At 44.9% G+C, this 25,829-nt stretch overlaps 1 protein-coding gene across 6 annotated transcripts in view; it reads right to left on the minus strand.

The window, feature by feature from the left end:
• The window catches only part of ZC3H7B (zinc finger CCCH-type containing 7B), a 45,513-nt gene that overhangs the window by 10,513 nt on the left and 9,171 nt on the right, over window positions 1–25,829 (minus strand). For 3 of the 6 annotated variants that reach the window (XR_013773962.1, XR_013773963.1, XM_079303652.1), the window contains 13 exons: window positions 24,954–25,112; window positions 22,303–22,383; window positions 21,126–21,185; window positions 19,704–19,746; window positions 15,422–15,681; window positions 13,630–13,978; window positions 12,622–12,680; window positions 11,597–11,759; window positions 11,350–11,511; window positions 10,488–10,693; window positions 8,948–9,048; window positions 8,084–8,265; window positions 4,407–4,492 (listed from right to left, as the gene is read on the minus strand). Coding sequence is in view for 4 of the 6 variants with exons in the window: in XM_079303652.1 (XP_079159778.1) it covers window positions 4,407–4,492; window positions 8,084–8,265; window positions 8,948–9,048; window positions 10,488–10,693; window positions 11,350–11,511; window positions 11,597–11,759; window positions 12,622–12,680; window positions 13,630–13,978; window positions 15,422–15,681; window positions 19,704–19,746; window positions 21,126–21,185; window positions 22,303–22,383; window positions 24,954–25,112 (1,911 nt within the window). In the remaining 2 variants the exon portion in view is untranslated. The remainder of the gene's footprint in view (window positions 1–4,406; window positions 4,493–8,083; window positions 8,266–8,947; window positions 9,049–10,487; window positions 10,694–11,349; window positions 11,512–11,596; window positions 11,760–12,621; window positions 12,681–13,629; window positions 13,979–15,421; window positions 15,682–19,703; window positions 19,747–21,125; window positions 21,186–22,302; window positions 22,384–24,953; window positions 25,113–25,829) is intronic. The other 3 variants (XM_079303654.1, XM_079303653.1, XM_079303651.1) reach the window with 3 other exon arrangements.

A 25,829-nucleotide genomic window follows, 5' to 3' on the forward strand; every position in this document is an offset into this window, starting at 1 on the left:
AAATCACAATCTCTGGATAGCAGTACAATGTACATATTTCATATCTTCCCAGCCATTGCACTTATTGCCCCCACCCCACCTGAGAAGGCTGGTTTGGGATTATGACTAACAGACTGTGGAGAAGGAAGAAAAAAAAGGAGCCAATCTCTTATTACTGCTGCCTCATGTTTTCTGAACAAATCTCTGGCAAACCCTTTGCATTCTGTATCACCACTAAAGAACATGAGGCTGGTGTCTCCAGTTCATTTCCAAACCTAAAACCAAACCCAACTGGATGCCAGTGGCGCTGGGCATGGGAATATGTGAGACTACAAGAGAACACCCTCATCATCAAGCTGTCCAGGAAGCACAAAGGTCATGCACCAGCAAAACAATTCTCTGTCAGCTACATCAGCAGCCCATCCCACCTGCCATGCCTTGACTTTAACCCAAGCATCTCACAATAACCAGGCATGCAAGCTGTGCCCCTGAGGAGCAGGTTTCTGCCAGCAACTGATTAGCAGCAGCATGGAGCCTAGCTACATCCCTTGGTGAAAACAGCAAGCACAGGCAACACAGAATCAAAGCATTTCCCAAGACATGCCACATCAGCTATCAACTACCACTCTGCATCCTCCAGACCCAGACTGGAGAACCAGAGCTGACACATAAAGGATCTTCTGTCCCTATGAAAAGCTGGCTGGGGAGCTGACCTTGCCTGTGCTGCCTACATGAGGCCATCAGTTGTCCGATGTCCCAGCAAAAGGACCCTCTGAGAGAACCTCTTTTGAAAAAGAGCAGCAAATCTCTTTTGAAAAGCAGCAGCAATTCTGGCCTACCTGTCTGTGAGAATGACCTTTCTGGTGGCTGCCAGCACATGACTCGTTCATCACCTGCTGTCACTGTCACCTGTGCTGGTGACCACCAAGAACACATCAAAGTGGCTGGCTGTGGGATGAGTGGAGTTGAGATCTGGACTGCCAGGGAAGGGAGTAAGGTGCCTCTCTCTCAGATATGTGGCCTTTGAACAGAAGCTTTTATCTCCATTTGGTCTCCAAAGGAAATTCCACTATAGCTTACTACTGACCCATCAAACCTATAGGCCTATGGCAACAAAACAGCACTGCTGGCATATTCTCTTTTATCAATCCCATGCTATCCTCCTGGTGACATATGTCTCAGCACTGCCAGGATGCTTTGCTCAAACCTACTGACCCAGCAAAACTAAACACTGGGTGTCTCCACAAGGGATAAGAAATCATAGGGAAAGAAAATATCTCTCAGGTAGTTCTGGCAATCTAGGCTGCTTTTTCCACAGATTCTTAACCAAAAGAAGCCCCATGCATTTCTTCATCTGAGTCATGCAAACTGCTGGTCAATCCAGTGGGCATGTATGCTCCCAGGGGATTAGGAGCCAAGCAAAAAATCAAAGCAGCTGCTGTTAATGCTACATGACTGTATTTGTAAAGGCAAGACACATACCTGGCAAGCTGCTGATAACCAACAGCGTGGAAATTATATCACATGAGGCTCTAGCAGAGGAAGCCAGGCAAAAGTGCCGTGGGCTATGGCACCACCCCTTGCTATGAAGCCAGACACTATAGTGCTGACACCATGGCAACCAAATAAATACAAGTCTCTGGCACGACAGCTCTCCACTTCAGGCTCTGCAGAAAGCAACAGACCACTCATGTTTCCCAGCTTCAGGAACTCCTCTCAGCGATACTGAAATGTTCTCTGGAGAAGCCACATGCCTCAGAGGACTACAGGAAGATTTAGGTTACTCAGCCACCTAACTGAGTGAGCAGTACTTAGGTGCAAGTATTCCTTAACTGAGATTTTTTTTCCCCTCCATGCTTAAATTGATAATTCTGGGGTCAGGTTTCATGGGGGTTCTGGTGCTGGCAAGGGAAATAAAAACAAAACAGCTCTTGAAAATCAGAAAAAATGAGGGCTACAACCCTTCAGATTGCAGGGATGTGATGGGAGGTCAGCTCCATACAGCAGCCCCTCCTGCTGACTGGCTTTTCCCATCTGTGGCCACTGGGTTTACTCCTACAGCAGCTGCTGTGAGACCAAATTTGTGAGGCCAAGTGCAAGATTCCCAGCAGGTGCTTGGCAAGCACTGTATCTTCATTTTTCATTTCTTGCTAAGCCTCCTGACCTTCACTGTCACAGCTACTGGGGCCCCTGCATGCTGCCTGCCTCTTTTCTCCACAACTGGACAGCCCCAGGAGCTGAGTCCAGCTGGCAGCTGTGACAAAACTGCAGCAAAATCCCCCAGAGCAACTTTGCTTCCGCTGACCAGAGGGCACTGGAGTGAGAGTGGATCACACAGGATGGTGGGAAGGAGGGGTCTGTTTTTACAGCGCTCCTGGGAAGTTGTCTTTGCCAGGCAGCCAACTTTGAAAGTTGGAAGGACACTGAGAAAACTCTGAGTCACATTAGCCTGCTTGCACAGGAGAAAACAATGGCAAAAGTAAACATCTCTCAACACATAGCTAGTCCTGCCTGCAGGGTCTTCGGCAGCAAGCCAGAGTTTCATCCCAAAGCACAGCCCTCTGGCTGAGGACGTGCTGCTGCCAAAGCCATGGTGTGCTACTGCAAACACATACATCTGACTGACTTACTGTCTCCCTGCACAGTGCCAGTGCCAGGCTGCCAGTCCTTACAGACAGCTGGTGGGGCTGCTGGCAAGCACTTTCTCACTGTACCAACACGGCTGCTGCTTTGCCTTTGCACCCTGGAAGGGTGGTGGGTGCAGTCCTGCTCTGGGACATGCTCTGACCATGCCCACTGTACAGCTTATTCTTCCAGCAGCAGCACCTCCAGACAAAGGTGAATTTGAAGCTGCAAGGCTTACAGGAGAACAGCTGTCCTTTTATCTTTTTTTAAAAATCCCCTTATTACACACAGAGAATGGCAAGACAGAGCTTTCTTGAAAATGCAGGTAAATTCACAGCAGGCAGGACAACACCAATCTCTGGATTGTGCTCTTGAGGCAAGGCACATACAGAGCAGTGATTGCTGATATAAATCCAACTGCTGTCACAAAATTCTGCAAATTCACATTTAGTTTCCTCCCATGTGGAGATGCAGGCCACTGCCTCTGCCCCCACACCAGGCAGAGAGGTCACAGCCAGCTCTAGTTGCAGGGACCATTCAGATCATCCACTTCTCATATAATATAGGATGTGTAAAACTGTCCTACTCAGCTTCCTGAGAGGTTAGAACATATTCCTTAAGCAAATCAGACAGTTTTGGGAACTAGAGACCTTGGTCATTCTGGACTGCTGCTTCCCATTCCTCTCCTCCAACCATTTCAGACCACAACAGCTGCACAGGTTTATTACTGAGCATCTCCTCAAAGATGAATCCATCTCATGAAGCATAACCAGTGCATAGATACATAGATGGACACAGAGCCCACTGCAAGTGCAGTCACCTGGATCTTTTCTGTTAGGTTAAGCTATGCCCATCAGACCTTCCCACACATGCTTTCCCAGCATCAGTGTCCTACAGCCTTCAGAACACTTCTGTTGCCATACAACCAAGACAAAGAACAGCAGCTAAACATCACATGAGTGATTCAGATTCCTCTCCTCTAAAACATCTCCTGCACAGGGTGCTCACAGACTGCACTCAGCACTGGTCTCTGCAGAGGAACTCCTGGGTGACAGATCCCACACAGAGGTGAAACACTCAGTAAGGTACAGGCCAAGAGATGTCAAGTTCAGGTTCACCAAGGTTAAAAAAAGCTATCAAGTGGTAACAAAAAGTATTTACACCACTTTCCCCACCATTCTCCTGTACTAATGGCAAAAACTGCTTTAGTTCAACCTCAGGACTGGGCTGAGAATTGTCCTCACTGGGTGAGTTCTGCTCCTACAGTACCTGGGGTAAAGTAAAAAGGATAAGACAGCATTGCCCATAGCCAACAAGACAGAGGGAAGTAAACAAAGAAGAGCCCTTTGCTTGTAACCCCTCTCACACTACCCTGGTACGCCCTTGGCAGTGTTGGAGGGTGCAGCCCTCCACTTTGAGAGACTGGTGGCAAAAAAAGGCAAAGCTCCCAGACTCCTCCTGGTAAAACACCACCAAGGTCTCTGTCAGCCTCAACAGCACCTGGGCTGCCAGTTCCACCCACTCCTGCATTCAGATCAGTCCTAGAGGTCATGAGTCATTCCGTAGAAGTCCTTCAAACTGCTCCAACGCCCCTTGGCCACTAAAGGGCAGCAGGACACATTTGCTCCCCACAAAGCTCAACAACAGCACTGCAACTGGAAAGCTCTCAGCTCTCCTCCACCTCAGTGGCCAGCCTGGTCTGCCTGGGACCTGTCAGGCACAATAGTGGGAGGAGAAGAGAGAAAGGGCTGGAACCATTGGGAGCAAAATCTAGCTCCAAGCCTGATATGGACCTTACTTACCACGTTATTGGCTGGTTTGCTGGCATGTGCTTCCATCTGCTGCCAGTACTTCTTAGACTCCTGAACGATATCTTCGTGGGTCATTCCTGGGAACAAAAAGGAGACAGAACAGAGCTACTCCTCAGCCAAGAGAAGAGAGGGAGGGGTTGCAGGTCTTTTTAGTTTGTTCTTAGTAACCCCTGAGTAGCTGACAGCTCCCATCCCCTGGTAATGTCAGGACTGAGTTGTGACAGAACCCACCACAGAACATGTCTAATCCCTTGCTAAGGGAGATCTTCTCTACACAAGCCAAACAAAAGGAGAAGAGTTCAGTTTTCCTGGGCTTGTTCAGACCTGGCTTTCTGCTCAGGCAGTCTGCAAAGGACCCAGACATTGCTTCCAAGAAAATAATTCTTCTCAAAGGCTAAGAGCTTGACCAATGCTGTCCCCCAACCCCATATTAACAGACTCTACCAAGGTCCTAAAGGCAATGCTTTGTTACTACTGATCTACTGTATATGGAATTTTTGCTTCTAGCTTGGAAGATCACAGATATCCACAGAGACATCTAGCATCTCCAAGACCCTACAAGTCTCACCTATTACCTGCTGGGATTAATTAGCCTGTTACACCTTCAAGTTGAGAGGGCTCCCCATCAATCAACAGGCAAAGAGGAAAGTTGAAATTCAACACATAAAGACACCAAGCACAACCAAGGCAGCAAAGAAAGACTAGCAGTGCAAAACCAAGGAACAGCTGCTAGTAAATAACCAATGAGGAAAGATCTGCAAGGTCTCATATATCAGAAATATAACATCAGACAACAAGAAAAAGGATTGGTCAGACCTTATCTAAGGAATTAGCTCCTGACCAGCTCAAGTGGCAAGGGAACAGCTTCTGTTAGCACCAGCCAGCTAGATGGGCATTCAAGTTATTAAGTGCTCTAAAGACTTAAGACAACTGCCAAAACAAACTGAAGCAAATATCTTGCACAGGTAGCTGATTGCAGCAAGAGGGGTGCTGAGGATTGCCTGGATGCAACATCTCCAGGACACGGACATTGCAAATTTGATTGCTCTGCTGATGCCTACAGCTTCTGTTACTGAAGTAAGGTGTTCCCCATGAGTATTACATAAACACAATCATGGATCTGGGAGACAGCAAGTTCCAGAACTTAAGGGCCATCAAACAAAGTTTTCATCTCATCTTAGGCTGTGGGTATCTTGGGTAAGTCACAGCATTCCTGACCTCAGTTTCCTGTCTGTGATTTCGGTTCTTCATGTCCCCATCAGGCAACACTACTGCCATTTGCATAGGGCTTGAACAGGATGAAAAGCACTCAGAAAACTTCACCATTCTTCAAGAATATTTGCTCAGGTATTCAAAATGGCAGCTACTGCATAACTAGTACTGCTGCTTACAGATCAGAGCTGTTGGTGAATATTCTATGTCTTTAACCATTAATCTCAGAAGAAATGGTGTAGAGTTAGAAAAATTGCAACTCCCTCTTCCATGTCCAAGCATTCCAGGGTTGGCACAATGATGATTTGTATTTTGGGGACAAAAACTTTAAAGCTGGGAAAATCACAACAAAAAGTTAACACTTTTTAGCAAGTTAACACTGGACCTGGCAGGAAAAGGGCTGAAGCAGCTCTCACCTTCTCCATTCTGCACACCTATGATCCATTAGGTGCAGAACCAAAGGGAGAAACATACACAGGTCTTGTCAGAAAACTGAATTTCAAACTTAGTTCAAAATTCTGGAACTGGAAGAAGGCAGTCACAAGAACTATCTCAACAATACAGTCAAGAAATGTGGTAGCTGGGAAAGAAAAATGCTCCCAAATGTGAAAGGATGGTTTCCAATCTACCAACTTTTCAAAGCATGAATCGTCACAAAGAAATATGCTGGGAACTAAAAGGCCCATGTGTTGATTACTTTTAACATTTCAGCATCTTTTGCAACATCATTAGTGAAGACAAAGAGTCTGTTATTACCAGTGGTGGAAGAAGATAGCAAGAGCTGTCTGTGAAAAGTCACAGTGAACAAGAAAACAGTTCTGCCTGTCCAATTTTCAGATCTTGGGAACCTTTACTCCACTAATACAATCCTTTATCCCCATGAACAAAGCCAAAAGCTCTGTAAATGCACAAATAGCTGTGAAGTACTTCAAATGTAAGCTGCCTGCTTCCTATTCTTGCTGAGCAAATAGTGCCCAAATGAAACTTCCTGCTCCAGAGCTAAGCATTCCCAGAGAATGGCAAGAACTACCTTTAATCTTGGTTTCCATAATGAATGTTACACTTGGGAGAGGAAAACTCACAATGAAAGGTTTATATATACAGCCCTGCAGAAAAAAAACCCCACAAGATAATGTCCCTCCTATTGCTGGAAAAGGTGGAAGTAAGCACAAGGCTTAATGATCAACTCTGCAGCTTAACTCATGACCTGTTTCATCTCCTCAGCTTTCCCTTTGAAATAATTTCTTCAAGTAAAAAAGGCAAGAAGAAAAAATCAGTTTGCTTCTTCTGCAGGATGAAGAGAAGGAACAGAGAGGGAATGAAGATGGGAGCAAAGAAACTTTTCAAATAACAAAAAAGACCAAAACAACAAAAATTAACCAACCATGGGATGAAGAAAAAAGAAAGATCCTTGATTATTAGAGTACCCAGAGTACAATGAGCAGTACCACAAGCATGTAGGGCAACAGTGGTGGCCCATAACTCACAGGCAATGTGCTATCTTAGAAACTCCAGAGCTGTAATTTTCTAATCTCCTGAGGCAACAAGTAAATGAGGGCAAATGGAAAGATTAAAGACGGAATTTGCCACAGTGTGATACTTGTTCATCACTGTCCCTCATGAGCTGAAGCCAAGGCCAAGGGCTGCACTGAACATCGATTATGAGATCAAAGAATGGTGAGAAACATCCATAATGTGTTTCCTCTCTGAAGTACTCCCATTACCAGGCTGGGTGTTGCACTAAATGAGATCCTGTGGTGAAAAAGCATGTAGATAGCGCTGTGGGTGAACAAATATCTACACAGCCAACAGCTGTGCAGAGGACAGCAGCCAGAGAAAACCTCCACTGTATCAGACAGAGACAGAGAGACAGAGACAGGACTGAAAGTGCCAGATGTGGCAGTGTCACTGTATGATTTCCCTGAGTATAATCTCTGTAAAACCCTCTCCTGAGGCACGTCACCAAAGGCTTTTTGGCAAATACCAAGTATCTTGCCATTTCCTGCTGCTGGTGAATTTGTTTTGAGAAACTGGAGATCCACAGCCTTCTTTATATAACCAACTGCTTTGTCACCTGTGCATGCTGCCATTCTCACTGCAAGACATGTTCACTCAGGGGTCCAACTGCTATTTGCACAAGATTTAAGCACCAAACACTTTTTAGGATTCAGTTCTACCTAATTATCATATTAATTTATTCAGCTGATCCTAAGGGAAAGGCTTTCTGGCCTGCAAATTATATTAGTCCTGCTCCGGTAAATGGACAAGGGCCAAATCACCTCCCAGAACACCTTGGTCTCTTTTTTGTGTGCCTGAGGAGGCAGAGTAAGTAATATGCACGAGCGAGTGACACCTTCTCAGTACTCCCAAATCACCTTCTTCCCCTCTCACTGGCCCTGGGTACACACTGGAAGAAACTCAGGTATACACAACACAATCAGCCAAGTCACACTCACCTGAATATTGCTGCAGCAGCCAGACCTTGAGCTCAATGAAGCTGTGAGCAAAGTGGCAGCTGTCCTCACGCAGGCAGCCATAGCGCACCTCATGTCGGCACACGTCAAACTGGAAGTGCTCCTGGAACTGACGGATCTTGGAATATTTCAGGGAGGTGGAACGCACAATGTGGACCAGACACCTGCAGAGAAATACAAAGCTCCAGATGATCAAACCTTCCCCATCTCCTCCTTATATATGACATCCAAATGTTTGACTGGGCAGGCAAAGGACACAAGCAAATCGATTCTGGGAAGGGTAGATTCCCTCTGGGAAAAGCAAGCCCCTGCCCTCCCACTTTATCAAGACTGGGTAGTTATTTTCACCCTCAGCACATGGGTGATGCTCTGCCTAAATTCAGAGATCAGACACGTTTCAAAATACACAGCAAAGAGATCAGCTCCTCTGGTTCAGCATCTACCCACGTCTCAGATTGCCAGGAACCAGAAGGAACTGTAAGACAGTGTACTTGAAGTGTTTGTTATACTTGTTTTCCTAAATATTCATTACCAGATATTCAGAGGCAGGATTCTCAGCTAGAGGATCTTTGTTTTGACCTTTTTGCAAAGGCCAAACTGAAAGGCAAATTAAGTCAATGGAAAACTTAACAGACTGACTCCAAAGGGCTTTGCTGATGCCTGAAATCCCTCAGCACCAGGAGCAAATATGCAGGGTGAAGCCCATGGTGCTATTTATCATGATTTGAGCTGTCCTATGATTAGAACCCATAGGGAGGAAAGGAAGAAAGAGACAAGAACCCTGGAGTTAAACTGGCTGGACTTGTAAGAGATAGCTCCCATCAGGAGAAAAAATTGCTCACTCACTTGTTGTCATGGAAAATGTGTTTTGCAGAAAGGTTGGAGCAGACAGATGGTGTGTCCTTGGTCCCTTTGCTGATAATCCGGGGTTTGCTGTCAAAGCAAATCTGAGAAGAGAAGAATTAGCATACTGGGAAAATCTTAGAGAGCAGTGAACCAGAGCGGCTTCGCTTAGAGGAGGAAGAAGAACCGGAGCCAGCTTATTCTAATGTTCAAAGTTAGAAAGAAATGTGGTGAAAACTTTGGGGTAGGGCTTTAAAATAAAGCAAGTCAATCTCTGGAAAAGCTTCTGAACAACATTTTTTGGCTTATTCTCAACAGTATTTCCCATTGTGGTTGGAAAAATTTTGGTCAGAGCTGCATATTCTTTCCCTGTTAGCCAACAGAACAAGAACAAGGGAGAAATAAAAGAACAGCCACTTCACAGCAAAGAATACATCCTTTACATGCACTGCCAACATGAGGACCTCTGTGCTGCAGACAATTAAGATGATATGAGGCAATTCTCAACTGACCAACTCAGTAGCTCTGCACAGACATCAAGTGGGGATTTGTTGCATTATGGAATTCCAATTTCTAAAGTAACTGGGGCTAAATTACAATTCAAAGCAACATGTCAAGATGGAGGAAGAGATGGGTGATCCCATGAGGCTTTGAGCACCTGGTTCAGCTGCAGGGCTAAGGAGAAAAGCTACTTTCTCCTGCATACAATGCTCACTGTCCTTCTGGGAGCAGGGCACTGACTCAGACACACAGAGTTACAGGTGCCTGCTCCTACACCTCTAAGATCTCCTTCTTGCAGAATGTCCTGGACTTGCAAAACTCCTGGACTCCTTTTCCTTTTACGACTGCCTCCCAAGGTACTCTGTCAGACTCCTGAAAAGGCTAAAGTCTGCCATTCAGAAGGTGAAGTGGAAAGGTGGCAGTTCTGTTGACCCTTCTCCTTATTTCTCCAAGAACTGAAAACTCAGGATGGCTTCCAACGATTGCATCACCCACCAGTCCTTCTCTCTTCACAGACACCAGATCCAGTGGATGCCTTCCCTGGCTGTCTCCCTCACCAGCTGTGTCAGGAGTTATTTTCCACAAACTCCAGGAACCTCCTGGACTGTCTCCTCTGCTGTGTTGTACTTAGAGCAGACATCTGGTAAACTGAAGTCCCCCACAAGAAAAAGGGCCAACAACAATGAGCCTTATCCCATCTGCCTATAGAATATTTTGTCTGCCTCTTCACCCTGGTGGGGTGGTCTGTAACAGACTCCCACCTTATTGGCCTTCCCCTATTCCTACCATAACCACTCATCCCTATCATCACCATCATTAAACTCCAGACAGTCAAAACACTCCCTAACACACAGGGCTCCCCCACTGCCTCTCCTTCCTCACCTGTCCCTCCTGAAGAGTTTACAGACATCCACTGCAAGCACTCCAGCTGTGAGAGTCATCCCACCCTATTTTCGTGATGGCAACTATCATCATATCAGTGGTTCAGACACATTCTGAAGAGATTCTGAAGGATGCCTGTCCCCCCCTACCAAATCTGTACCTCACAGAGGAAGGTGAAGATGCCCTGATGTTCCTTGAGGAGCTTGGCAATTGTGAGGCTGCTCTGCTTGATCCCACCTAGCGGGTCAAAGAGGAGGTCACGGTTGAGGGTCCCCTTCCTCTCCTCCGTCCACACGTCGATTTCTTCCTGGTGGTACGCGAAGGTGCAGTTATCCCCGTACTTACAGTCCTGCTTGTTAAGCATATCTACAAAGCAACAACAGCACACACCACCACACAGGCAGGGCGGCCCAGTCAGAAACTAAACTCTCTCTTGTCTTCTCCCACTGCCCACGCCTCACATGGAACTGAAAGCAAGAAAACAGAGAGCTAAAAGAAAAAGGAAAAGACATCTCCTCCCAAGTTCACCTATATCTAGACATTCAGGAGTTAATGCAAACTACTGAATGGTGACAATCTCCAGTAATGTTGCTATGAGGGAAAAACAAAAGGCCAACTTTAATTCAGTGCCTGGCCAGAGACAGATCATGATTTAACTAACTCCTTTTAAAGCCAATACAGATTAAGTTTTTTCCATGGGGCAGCTGGGTTGAGTGGGACTAATGTGAGCACATGTATAGGAGGCAGGTTCTCAGTAAAGGCCATGTCAGCAGAGCAGCTCTGAGCGCTCGACTGTGCACATCAGCTTACTGAGCCTTTAGAACTCTTCTGCTCCACTACTTAATAAGCTGCCTGCTCTCCACAATAAGGCAGTTCATTGCCCTTCACTGTACTGAGACATCCAGTTCATAGGCTACTGATAGGACAGGCAACCCTAGAGCCAGCAGGCAATATCAAACAGAATTTCCCTCCCAGTCTCCCCTGGCACAGCCCCTTCCCAGTGACCAAACGCCGCAGATCACCTTTGCACAGATAATAGGATCCTACAAAGTTGGTTTTGGTTGGGCGAGGACGGATCCTCTTCCAGGTCTTGTCTTCTGAGTTCTTCAGCCTGCCCAGCAGGATGTCCCGCTTGCACTTGTGCTCCAAGCCTTCCCGATAGGTGTAATCGCCAGCCTTGGGCCCTGCCAGAGAGAATAACCCCATCAGCCTGGGGAGAGCCAATTCCTAGTCTGTGCCAGTGCTCTGGTGGCAGAGCAAATGCATCACCTGTTTTGGGGTAGCAGATATGACAGGCTTGTTTGAAAACGTGAGTAGATGCCAGAGGGTTCTTCACCAGCAGAGCCGTGTTGGGCATTACTGATTCTGGCTGGGACAGCAGGTGCTCGGTGGCCTTGGGCACAGCTGGGTGACTCCCTCCACCAAGGCTGCCCTGAGAGAAAATACACACACCTCTCTGTTCAGCTCTGCAACCACATGAGCAAGAAACCTCTCCAACCCCCAGCACCACTCCAGTCTCAAAACCTTTTTCATTTCCTCTCTCATAAAAATTTTCACATCTGAAATGACATTTCTAGAAGAGACGAACTTTTTCAAGGAGAATGAACACTGTGGTGTGTTCACTTCAAAGACAGGCCTCTTTCCTACTGGTAAGGGATCTTAGTTTTCTATCATGAGCCACAGAACAAAATGCCCTTCTTGCTCCTTCCCATTCCTTCTATCACAATCTACTCTGCAATGAAATCTTTTAAATCAGTCTTATCCCAACCTAAGAAAAAACCCAAACTGCTTATCAGTCAATCTTCAGAGATATTCACATTGATGTTAACAGGGCCAGCAGATGACAGGAACTCAAGAATAACTTTTGTTCCAAGCTTACTAATCCTCCCCGTTTTTTCCACGACTGGAGACACAGGACGAGGCAGAACATCTGGAGAAGCCTCCTGATAGGGGCAGAGAGCAGCAAAGAACTTCAGTAATCTGAAGTCAAAGTTGGCTTACTCTGCCCCATCCTTGAGCACAGTGTGGCTGCCAGATACAGTAGGACCCTGGCCTCCATGATCCCCTGCTGAACTTACAACCTTGATCACACCATGTTTACCTTGGCAATATGGAGTTATGGATAAAAACAATCTTTACCTGCCTTGCCACAACATGGGAGGCAACACTCACCAGGGCAGGGTAAGAAGAGGGGCCCAAATTACCTACATCACCCAAGTAACCTCTACCACCACTACTACTACCTTGGCTCCAGAGCACCCTGGGATCTCAGCACGGGGCAGTAGTTCACTCACCACTGGGGCTGGTTTTTGGCTGCCAGGTGGGTGTCGCAGTTCCTGAGAGCTAGTTTCTTCTGGGCCAAAAAAAAAGGGAAAAGAGCCCCACAAAATAAAACCAATCATTTCACTCTCAGAGGCAAAGAACAAACAACAGCTTATTAAATTAATTTGCTTCATTTATTTCATAATGTTTTAATACTTTCTTCCCAAAGTATCTGTCTAGACTCAGAAAAACTCCAGGAAAGGCCTTCTTGTCCCAGAAATTTTACTTAACCAAACTCTATGCTGCTGAGAACTGGCATTCCATCACCCAAAGCTGAGGTGAATGTGAGTGTTCAAGTGGCCAATCTCTGCTGTTCTCAAAACACTTTTGCTGCCAATACACTGCAATACTGGGAAAAAGTGAACCGAGAAGACCACTTCCCTCCTGAACAGGAGGGGACTTAGTCTTTGCCCACCATCCTCCACAGCTTTTTTCCTTGTGACATCAGAGTTCAGTGCCCATTCCAGATGACACTCATAGCCCTGAATCCAGAGATAGGAAAGACCTATCTTGGCCCCTACCATTCTGCCCAGCTCAACAAGTTTCTGTATCATCCAAAACAGTCATTATCATTCTGCTCACTTTGTGCAAAATGTCAAAGAGTCATTGAGGAAGAAGGTGGAGGAATCATGCTATAGTCCAGCAAATTGTGCCAAGGGAGGTGTTCTGGACACCAACCCAAGTTTAAATCTCATCACTCATCATTATACACCTTTATGTTCCTTTCTCCTCTTTAGATTTCACTCCATGCAGGTACTGATTATCTGGGATTACATACCTACAGATTTTCTTATCAATTTTGAGCTGAACATAATCAGTTACTCTGTCCAAGACAATTCCCTGCTCTCTTCTATGTTTATATTCCTGTTCTGCCACACCAGCAGAGAAAGCTACCGGACAGATGCCCTCAGCATTGAAGGAAATATTTTTGGCATGCATTCACAGCTAAGGCAACACAAACCACATCACCCCGCACCTACCAATGGCAAAGGAATCCAAGGTATCCAGCGACCCCCTGCTTGTCCCAAAGGAGTCCAGGGCATCAAGCCGTGTATCTGTGTATGGAAGCAGATCCAGGGAATCCAGGGAATCTAAAGTGGAGCCACCACTTCCTCCTGGTGGGGCCTCGAAGGCATCCAGGACAGAGGAGGAGGAGAGCTGCTTGGTGGGATCCATGACCAGGCCAAAGGAGGCAGGTGGCAGAGGGGTGGAGACAGGGATGCTGGCTGTCACGACTGGAGGCAGCAGCGGCGTTCCCCCCGGGAACACAGGGATCAGCTGGGGCATCTCTGTTGGCAGGTTGGTAGGAATGGTGCCCTGGACCAGAGACTTCAGGGGAGCAAGAAGGAGGATAAATAGTGAATTAGTATTGAGGAGCAAAGACTGAAAAGAGATGTCCTGGTTTTGGCCAGCACAGAGTTAATTTTCTTCTTAGTAACTGGTACAGCGCTGTGTTTTGGATTTAGAATGAAAATAATGTTGATAACACACTGATATTTTGGTTATTCCTAAGTCGTGCTTACTCTAAATCAAGGACTTTTCATTTCCCATGTTCTGCCAGCGAGCAGGTATACAAGCAAATGGAGGAGAGCAAAGCCAGGACAGCTGATCTGAACAAGCCAAGGGGATATTCCATACCAGAGAACATCATGCCCAGGATATAAACTGGGGGAAGCAGTCAGGGTCACTGACTGCTGCTCAAGGAAGGCTGGGCATTGGTCAGCAACTGGTGAGCAATTGTTCTTTGCATCACTTGTTTCTCTTGGGTTTTATTCCTCCCTCTCTCTCCTATTATTATTGTTGCTGTTAATACTGTATTTTATTTTGTTTCAATTATGAAATTGTTCTTATTTTAAGCCACAAGTTTGTGGAGTTATTTTTCAATTATCCTCTTCACTGGGGAAGGGGCAGGAAGAAAATGAGTGAGCAGCTATCTGGTACTTAGTTGCTAACTGGGGTCAAACCATGACAACAGAGAGCAACAGGCTCCCAGTGAAGGGCATTCTATACTAGCTGGAGCAAAAGGATACCAGGCAGCTCAATCCACCTGAAGACTTCCCACAGACTTTCCAATTTTTCTGTACTGCAAACAGTGTGCACTAGGATCCCTGAGGAGGTGTTGGGATACCTGAGCTCATCAGTCTGCAAGGCAATGCCCTGCGCTGGGCACTTAAAGCAGCTCAGGTTGAGAAACAAGGCAGCCAAGTACACACAGTGCAAAGGTCACAAAAACCCACAGCACTGCTCATTGGGGCTTTTCCAACATGAAAATCACTATACTGCCTCCAGGCCCAGGTGGCTCACATAACCAACACTGGCAACTAAAATCCAACATAAGTATGAATATAGATTGTCTATGCAGCTCCCAGACCTGTACAATGAACTTAGCTGAGTGCAACCTGCAGAAAGTATAAGGAGATTAGAGCATGCTCACTGTATAAAATACATCCATCATTCCTGCTTCACCACACTCATTTCTGCTCTCAGACTTTCTTCAACTTCACAGACATGAGAGGCTAGGTAGAAGGAGATGTCAGGGGAGGGCTTGGGTATATTTTGAGAGGCAGCTCCCCGAAGCCGCATGCAGCAAAGCAGCCTTGGAGGAGACATATTGACAGTAGCAAAAATAAAGGAAAGAATGAATGAGTTTTGCCAGAGGAAGAGATAGGACAAAGTAATTACAGAAAGAGAATGAGAGGCAGTATGCACACCCTCATGCTCCAAAGACCTCCAAGGACCTATCTGGAAGAAAGAAGCAGTTCCCACTCTTACTAGAGGATATGGTGACCCTTCAGCAAGGGAATCCAGGAGGGAGTCTAGTTCTTCCCCAATGATGTCTCCATCTGTGAAGTCCTCTGTGTTCTCAGGCCCTGGCAAGGGCACACAGTCTGGAGATGGGAGCAAGCTGGCAGCAGGAAGCGAGGTGGGCAAACCCTTTGCATCTGAGTCAGAGGGCAAAGGGGCCAGCCCCTCGCTCACAGGGAGGGAGGTGGCCACAGGAGCTGAGAGGCACTGCAGGTCCATAGAGCAGTCTGTGATGAGAGAGAAACAGAGCCAGTCACCAGGAGAGCCTCTTGCAGGAGGCAATAGAGCACAACAAGGCAAAACCAATATTGTACAACTCCATCAAATCACAAAAACCAAATATGCCAATTTTCTGAGAGGCTTTAGTCTGAAGAGTACCTGCCCCTTCATTTTAGTTCCCACTCTCCAGTGGTTCACCAACAGCTGAAACATATTCTGAGAGTCAGTGCCAATCTGACTGTCAGGATTGGCAAGCATGTACAGCAACCAGGAGCAACACAAAACCTGTGGCTGAGCAGTTACCGAATTCACTGGGGCCAGGACCAAAGGCCAGTGGCACAGAATACAATTTCTCTGTAACTCACCACCTGGTTCTTTCTTTAATGTTCCTCACTAATGATCACTGTCTTCTCTACTCCTTGGAGCTTTAATATCCCAGCTGAAAGCTTGCTTACTCATATACCCTTTCTAAAAACCCTAAATAGGCATCCTAAATGGAAGAAGATAGAAAGAAGAAGATGGAAAACACAAGGCCTTGCTGAGATCGAGTGGTCAGACCAGGTTGTGTTAATATGTCCCAAAAATCCCCATCAGACTCACTCAGCTATCTTTACTCAAGTAAATTCTCTGCCCTGAAGTCCCTTCTGATGTCCAAAAGTGGTAGGTCACTACTCATTTTCCCCCTCAATATCCGATCAGCAAACATGCCCTTGGGAACTCGTGTGAGGCAAGTTCAAGGCAGGAAACAGCCAATGGTTTTCCCTAAGGTTTCTTTCCCCCTCCAGTACATTACTGAAGTAGTATGATGTTCCCATCATGCAATATAAACCTATGTTAAGTGAAGTTAAAGTTGCAAGCACATGTTCTTCACAGAAGAGCATTTTATTCTCAAAAAACAATTAAAGGTTAAAAAAGAAGTTCAAATGTTAGAAATTTGGAAAATGGCAGCATTACATTTGCAGCTCTCAAACCAAGCACCCAAACTACCTTAATTCTGCCCCTGTGCAGATGTCCTGGAATAAAAGAAAAGAAATATGACAAAGATGCTACCTTTTCCATCCACATCCCATTGGCTGCACTGTAACTGCAACAGACTAAAGCTATAAAAGCAAGGCAAAGTTTGGAAAGAGAGACAATAGCTTTTATTAGAAAGACTGATAAAATTGGGATAGAAACTAGACAAGCTTCAGAGACACAAAACTCGACCCAGCAAGAAATGCTGCATCCTGTCTGCACCAGTTCCGTTCACCAGCCCACAAGAACTTGGCCATCCCTCTGTGTCAGGGACCGTGAGTGAGCCGTGGTACAGCAGCAAACTGTTTGTTTGGAGGAATGTGCTGGTGCCTTCTTAGAGAGCTCAGCAAACTAACAATTCCAGGAAATGCCCAGGTCCTGAACAAAACAACAGCAGAGATGACAAACACAGGCATGCCCCTTACCTCTAACCCCACCAGGAGCACAGCACCCTGCAACCTTTCCTCCAGTGTTTGTTGTGAATGGTCCACATGGATGGACCACATCAAAAGTCACTGTGGAAGGCACTGGAGGCTGAGCCATGACAAAAGACAGGGAAGCAGGGGAAGTGGCAAGGAACAAACACAGGTCCCTCTCCACATCCTCAAGAATGCTGCTGAAGGCAAACACATCTTATGGGATACAACACAGGATTTCAGTGCTGCAGCTGAATGCATTTTTCACAGGCAGCGACTCAAAGGAAGGCTGGTGCATGTCCTTAGTTTTGCAGCTGCCCCACCAATCAGGCTTGGCTTCAAAACCCATGCTCCCCCTCCCTTTGCAATGACTGTTCTCATCTCATCTCATCTCATCTCATCTCATCTCATCTCATCTCATCTCCCTTTGGTGCAGAGCCCCCAGCCACCAGGGAGCCAGCTATCCAGTTTTTCTCATGGATGGAAAGCTTGGCCAGATTCCCTGCAGTACAAAGGGATGGCTTGTGCCTTCCCATTTTTCAGATGTTTAAATCTGGAGTACTGTCAAGATCCCTACAGAGGCCAACAAGAAGTTCAGAACACGCCGGAAGGGATGGGGACAAATGCAGCGGGGAGCAGAAGGGTGCACAATGACAGGGCGCCAAAGGATCCAGCAGTTCAGACCTTCTCTGAGGAATGAATGAGGCCCTGCATTTTCCACTCAGACTAGGAAGCAAAGAAAAGAGGCCCTCCCACACCCTAAGAGGCCCCCATACATGCCAAGAGGCCCCAAACCCAAAAGGCAGACAAAAACATGAGACCCCCACAACTCAGTGCATGTGAAGGGCAAGGAAAAGAACAGGCATGAACAGGTTCTTGTAAGTCAAAGAGGGAAGATGCCCACTCTCCTCTCCCTTACCACTCAAATCCCTGTCATTCCTTCAGCCACTTCCTCCCACTCTACTCTGTCCAATATTTTTTTCTATCTCTCCTTTCCCATTCCTGCTTTCCTCAGGACACCAGATCTGCTGACCTCATTCACCAGATGGGATACCCACATCTCACATACTCTTGTTACAGAATGCTCATGCATCCTCTGCATTCCCCTAATGTTTGCTTCATCTTAAAAGAATAAAACAGCTTTTTTTGATGAGTAGCTCACAGGCACACCCACACCTGCTGATTCCTGCCCCTGCCATCACACTAACCCCCAATTATTATAATACATTCAATGAGGGGCTTGTCCACACACTCCCATGAACCAAGTTTCTCATACCAAGCCCCTCCAGCTGGTAGCTTCTCTGGGCATACACCTGCCTGTCCCTGAGGGCAAGTACAGAGCTTTTAAAAGCACTATTTCTAGCTATGCTCTCCAAAACAGCAGTGATTCCTTGGTGCATTAGCTGGTCAATGGCCATACTGAGCCAGATCTGAGGCCATGATCTCTCTGCAGGATTGGGCTGAGTTAATCAGATGACTTCAAGCAAAACATGGAGGAAAGGGCTTCAAAAGTCTGCATATTACAACAAAACAAAACAATAACCACAAAAACCCTTGCTAAAAATAAGCTTTGAATCTGAAACTCTCAGGGTACCCAGCACCCACAGCCATCCTGGTGGCACACCACTCTCAGGGCAATTGGATAATAATAATTCCAGTGCTTTTGCAAAGTTTTCCTAGCAGTAAAGACTCTGTCTGCCTGATCTGCAGCAAAGGTGGCATGCTGCTCTTACACCAAATCCAGATTAGACAAAGAGCTTACTGGATGTGGTCACTCGTTAGTTTGTAGTAGGAGTCCAGTTAATGTGAAAGATAATGTGAAAAACTCTCCTTAATTCATAGAACTGGGTCTCATGATCTCATGTAGCAAGCAGATACTAAATTTGCATTCAACAGAGAACTAACATGTTTTCCAAAGCACTCTAATTACGAAATTAGTTTCTTTCTGTAAAAAGAGCAATTGCTATTTGTGGTATAAGTCCTCACACTTACCTTCCCACACACAGAGCTACCTTACAAAGGAACAAAGACTGATATGCTCAGAGGCAGAAGTTCAGTGCTCCAGCACACAAGGTAGTGAGCCTTTCTACAGGGGCAGAGTTAAGGTCACTAGTTTCCCAGCATGAGAAAAGCAATTCTGTTAATTTTCCTTCTCCTCCTGAGTGCTTAACCCTGAACTCTTACTCTCCCTGGATCCCTCTCAACTCCTTTGTTTTCAATTCCTCCATCTCAATGTTTTGGAGGACCATATGCACTCAGAGCACAAACAACCTTAACTTCACTTTATCTAGACTGTTTTGCCTTGGAGAAGAGTTTCAGAAGCTTTGCCAAGAGCAGCTTTAAGAAAGCCCAACTGGAAAGAGCTCTGTACCTCAGCACACCCTTTTTAAATCCCAGATGTGTCTCTCCCTGGGCCGGGATAAAAAGCTGTTTCTGCAAGAAAAACACTCCTGCTTTACCCCACTTTTTCCTTCTCCTAGTTTCCAAAGCTGGGAGTGTGCAGAAGGGACACAGATGCAGGTGATGAACCTCTCAAGCCTGCCAGCCTGGTCACATACCACACTGAAGCTACAGAAATCTGAGGAGAGACAGATCTTTACCTGTTTCAATGTCATCTATTGAGCCCAATCCATTGGAAGTAGTCTGCAAAGAGGATGTAGGAAAAGGGAGAGAAAAAATATTGTGAGAAATGAATCTTTAAATAGACATCACACTTCACATGTGGGACTCTTTACTCCTAAATGTATATGACCCTTTCTTTTCCTTTATGGCCTCTATCTGTGCTGGAACAGTAAAACCAATGAACTTTAGGAGGCCATTGATCCAAGGAACCTACTCATGTTTACCTTCAGCAGCTGACAAACCCTTTTGTTGCAAAGGAAAACCACACCTGCACAATATCCAACCATGTGAGAAACTCCATACATAGAACAGGGTATTTCATGTGTGGATGACAACACTGTGTCCCAACTCCCAGGACACACCAGTGGTCAGCACACTGTATGGGAGATCTGATTAGCCTGATCTTACACAACGTTCCTTTTCTTAGTTCACATATTTTGCAATCTAACAACCACAAGCTTCTACAGCAAATTCAAAACAGGAAAATGTTTCTGCCAAGACAACTGCTGACTTGGAGCTCAAGGCAAAGAATAAATTGAGTCCATATTTTACAGAAACATAAATAGAGGTAAGTACGTGTGCCTTTAGCTTAAGCTTAGAAAGGCACAAGTAAAGCATTTGTCTTGTGATGTTGCCTCTACTACAATGGGTTTTGCACTATTTTCAATTCTTATAAAAGAAAAATATTTTCAAATTAAAAACTAGACACAACTATTAAAAAAACTGACTGGCCTTGCTAGAAAGATGTGAAGCCAAATCATTGAACAGTGAGAGGTAAACTAGTTCTTTAGTTCCCCATCTGGTTGTAGAAAATTACAACGTTTACAGTTCATTGCTTATTTGCTTTAAGGAGCATTGTGGAGTACCAAACAGCCTGTAAAAACAGCAAGAGCTTGCTTGTTACAACGTTTGTTTGCCCAGTAGTGGAACAAGGAAACCAGCAATTTCTTATATTTTACCTTAGTATTTGTACACTGCCCTGCCCAGCTGGATCTCCCAGGACAATACCAATAATACATAAACTGTGTATGTACCTTGCTCAGTACATCACAGGATTTAATTTTATATGTTTCTTCAGCAGTTGCACTTTCTGATTTTTACTTACCATGAGATATGCAAAACTTGAAAACAAAAATTTATTTAAGATGCAAGAGAAAGCCAACATTCACAATAAGAAAAATAACCATCTTTGGCAATCTAATTACTGACATAAAAAAATAATGTCAGTAGAAATATTTTCAAAGAAATTAATTTTTTGGCAGTATCCCTTAAAAGCAGAAAACACTAATTAAAATAGTTCAAACCTAAAAGACAGCTATAGATTTGCACATAAATAAAACTTTAAAGCATTCTAGCAGCACAGCCCATAAACAGTAACAACCACAGGATGCAAACTCTACCTGGTTTGATGAATTGATTGACGTGCCATTACTGAGTAGTGAGAATGTTTCCAATTCCTGCTGCAAGGAAGAGAGAGGTCTTAGAACAGAATTCAGCCCAAGAATGCTCATAAACTAGGTAAAGCTGGGTTACAATATGGTTTCCTTCCAAGCACTGCCCAAAAGTAAAAGTCAGCCCAAAAGGTTACCCCACTATGACACAAGAGTGCACATTTATTGATGTTTGCCAACACTGAGAAAGGGCATTTAATTGTTCTGTATACCTCAGAACATCTGACCCACAACCAGGAGGCAAAAAATTTCCCTGAGAAACAGATGGGTTTGTTTTTTGTTAAGAAATTACTACTTTGGGAAGGCATTACCACACTGGACTGAAAGCTGGAACTCAACACAAGAGATCACAAAGTGTTAACAAAATACCATTCACAGAATTTCAAATAATAAAAAGCATTCTGCAGTGTTTAATTTTTATATTTCTAACATACAGGTGGTTTAAGCCCATCTCAGCTGAGTAACATGACAGCAGCAAAAAAGGTGGCAAGGCAAACACAGTGAACAGCTACAAAAAGTATTTCCACATAAACTTCCCTTTGTTTGAGACAGAATCATTTGGGAGTGTGGAAAGCTGCTACAAGATCAAGGAGTTTTCTTAGGGTAGGCAAATCACACATGAGGTTTGCTGGGGAGAGGATTAACATGTTACAGCCAGATTTACCCTAAAAGCTCTCTGCAAACCAGATGCCCACCAATCACTCCACCTCATGCTATAAAGGTGCCCCTCTGCAGATGGAACAGGCTGTTTGTTCAGCACACCCCTGTGCTTAGGGCAGAGGATGCAAATGCAAACCTCAGCCACCACTGCTAGCTCATGTTCTCTGCTCCTGAGAACAAAATCCTTGACTGAGGCAGCTTTATGGGGAGCAGCTTTATGGGCAGCAGTGGCCTAACGCCCTCTATCTCCATCCCAGGGTACACATTTAAACACCTACAGCACTTCCTTGTAGAGCCAAGTTACAGATCCAGCTGGTGTCAATTAGCTTCTGAGCAGGTGTGTACCCACTGTTTGCAGAGTTTGCAGGGTTGTGTACACATCTCTGCAACTGCAGAGCAGCTACCACTTCTGCAGAAGTATATTTGTACAAGCAAAGGATAGTTTCTAAGACAAAATAAGTCATACCTGAGGTCTTTTGTACGCTTTTCGAACCCTCAGTCCCAGCTTCTGGGCAAGCTCCTGTCCCAGCTGTGTGACACTTTCATCCTGGGGACAAAACCATTGATGGGACACTTTCAGTTTTGCCTTTGTGGCACACAGAATGAAATCAAGAGGAATGCAGTTATACAGATTGGGCTGCACCAAGAAGCTTCAACTTCAGACAGCAGCACGTAGATAATTTCCAGAACAGCCCCAGCAGAGTCCAGACTTCAGCATTCTTGTCATTCAGTCCTGCCAAGATGCTGCCAAATTGTACCAGGAGTTCTGCCCTACACTCATTCAGTGCTGCAGAAGATCAGAATAAAATATCTGCTTCCAAAAAAGCACCCACTCTGTGAAAAGAGGGTTCAGGAGTCCTGCTGGCCAGCTGGCTGAAGGAGCTGCCAAGGCTGGCTGCTGATACAGCTTCTGCAATGTCTCCATGCCCAGGAAGGAACCTGCATGTCTTCCCTCTCTGCCAGCTGCAGAGTTAATAATCAGTTTTGATATGCAGACAGTACACACACTAGCCTGTTTTGCTTGTTTTTAAACCTGAAACCAAGTCTCAGTTTTCAGCCTACTAGCTAGAAGGCATTTTCACTATCTATAGCTCCAGTTAAACTGCCTCAGCTTAGTCAAGCAGATCCTTCAGCTTTGCCCATTGTGTGACATTTTACCATCCTCCCTGCCCAGTGTCCATGCCCACTCACACACCACCATGGGCTTTCTGCCCAGACTAACAACCTGCCATAGTCTTCTACACTTATATATCACCAGCAGCTGTTGCCTTCTATTTTCCTCTTTCTCCCTGTCTGCAAAAATATCATACTACTTTAACAGTTTTTTCAAAGAAAAAAAGGATCTGCCCAACCTGCTGTGATAGCCCTCTTTGATCTTCCAACATTTCCCCCCTCATCTCCAATCTTGAAGTTTGCCCTCTTCTCTCTACTAATCACGCTGGTCTTTCCAATCTCCTTCTCCCTGCAGGTTGAGTTCTTTCCCTTTCAACAAGAAGCCTCTGGTTCTTCCAGCCCCCCAGTAACTTTTCCTGTCAATTTGGAGTGCCATTTTTTGATTGTACTCACTCCCCCACACACTCAACATTAGTCTTGGTAGCATCTTCACTGAACTCAGTAGAAACTAAATTTAGCATGTCCATTTCCTCTTCTAAAACAGCCCATACTAAACACAAGCATACCACAGAGAAGTAATAACTTCATACTTTTGCAAACTAGCAGCACTGAGTATCTGCACTCAGAAATAAGTTAACTCTGGTAAACAGTGAGCCAAATAATGGAAGATCCTTTATCACCAGAATTTTTAATAAAGGCTCTGTTTTGACCACAACATAGTTGTCAGGAATTACACCAATGGAAGTACCTGTGTGTTCCAGAGAGTAATGGAAACAAGAATGAAATGATGGATAGCATGACTTGCCTTTAATGCAGACAAGGCTTATGATTTCTGTTAGCAGGTAATAAAACAATGGGGTATGTTAATTTACAAGGCTGAATAGTTTAGAATAGAAAATGCAGATCACTCAATATGTAGTTTTTTAGGCTGAACTTTCCTGGCACAAAGAAGTTTGATAAAGTAATGATAATAATGAGAACTATGTAAATATAACTATATAGTCAAAATACAAATTAAATAAAATGGATAAACTGAAATGTAAAATATAGCCACATATAGCTTTACAAGAACACCCACATTAGATGCTTTTGTTAATCAAAGGGTTTGTTTATAGAACAGCTCCTTATAGAACAACTCCCCAAACATTGTATCTTTAATATGTTTTGGTCAGCCTGTTCTGCCCAAAGATGACAGAATTTACAAGCTGGACAAAAGGAATAACTAACTGCTAACAAGGCTTTCAAAGATTGTTTTTATAACACTAATAATAAAGGAAAGTTAACTTCTGCTGAGGTGGATGCATTTTTCTTGTACTAACATTACTGTGATGGATCAGAACCAAGATAGCACCAGTGCTCATCTGAATCCATGTATCACAGTTTGCTTTTCTGATCAGTATCTGGCCTAAGAGGATGCTCAAAAGCATTACCATGAAAATATTTAGTTCCTGGTATATGCAGATAGTTCTCTCTGCATGCTAAAATTTGCACATCCCTGAACACAAAAATAACCATGCCATGTGATGTCAAGGACACCTTTGCATGTTCCTCAAGAAATAAAAAGCTTGATCACTTTGCCTTAGCTATCAGTAAGTGAAATGTGAGACATTTGTATCCAGCCCAGGAAAACCATACGTGTTTTCCTTTCAGAGCTGCAGTTCCATTTATCCCATGCTCCTAGTCACTTCCATTAGAGATACAAAAGCAGCCAATTAAAGCATTCTCATGGCTTTAGTTCACCTTTTGTTAGAGTAGGTGCTTGCTCTTCACAAACAGACCATGAACCTGCTGTCACTAACTGGCATCCCTGGCTGGCACTACCTGTAAGACATGACTTGGCCTGAAGAAACATGTGAGGACAAACATCTCTGAGTCAGAGAGACAAAATTTCCGGGCATAAGCACATTCTTGGGAACAGCCAGGATTTCTCTTCCACTATCCTCTGGCCTTACACTAAGCATGTTGAGGACAAAAACTGAGATGATTTGTATGTCCAAAACTTACATGTGGGAGGGACAGCAGGCATCGGCTGTTGCACTCATAGGCTTCTTTGTGTCTCCCAAGTTCATTTAAGGAACGGGCTTTCCGGAATAGCGCTCGGATATTCTCCTTGTCCAGACTTAAAGCCCTCTCACTGTCTTCCAGTGCCTTCTCATACAACCCCTGCATGGAACAGACCACCTGGAGTCAGCAAACTGACTTGTTCTTCTGAATGCAAATGTTCTACCTCTCAGCAGAAAACAGGAATATAAGTGGCAGGTGGAAGTACATATGTTACCTCATTCACAGACCAGTGTGCAAACACACCTACATTAACAGAACATTTTGTTAAATCTTGCAGAACTCTAAACATTTTAAAGTCAAGGAATGACAGAACTGCTGCTTGAGCAACCTTATCTTGTCTCCCCCTCTACCCTGAGCATGTTACACTTGAAAGTCTTTAATTATGTGTCTGCTTGCTAATTTTCTGGGGACTCAGTGTCCTTATAAACAGGATGGGCCTGCTCTGGGATTGTGCCATAAAGGAAAGCTGTTACATGCCTTAGTAAAATGGAAGCATGCAGCCTTTTAGAGCCTGGGTATTTCAGAATCCTTTTCCATGTGTATACTGCAAGTTCCTTCAAGACCCAAAGACTTCCAACTCTCTTCCAGTGCTTCAAAGCAGGAAGCAAAAGCCTCCAAACTAATAAACAATATTCCAGAAGAATACTTGTTCAATACTGGAAGACACTGGATGGTACTAATTCCTCACTACTGAAGACCAGAACTGCACTGTCAGGTACCTCAGGCCTGGCCCCTCTCCTCACATCCTTCCTCTGGTCTCACAAGACAGTGCAATTGTGAGGAGACTGCAGACTTTTCTGTGTGTTGTTGTCTGCT

The sequence above is a fragment of the Erithacus rubecula genome (genome assembly GCF_903797595.1).
Source record: "Erithacus rubecula genome assembly, chromosome: 4".
Taxonomy (NCBI): domain Eukaryota; kingdom Metazoa; phylum Chordata; class Aves; order Passeriformes; family Muscicapidae; genus Erithacus; species Erithacus rubecula.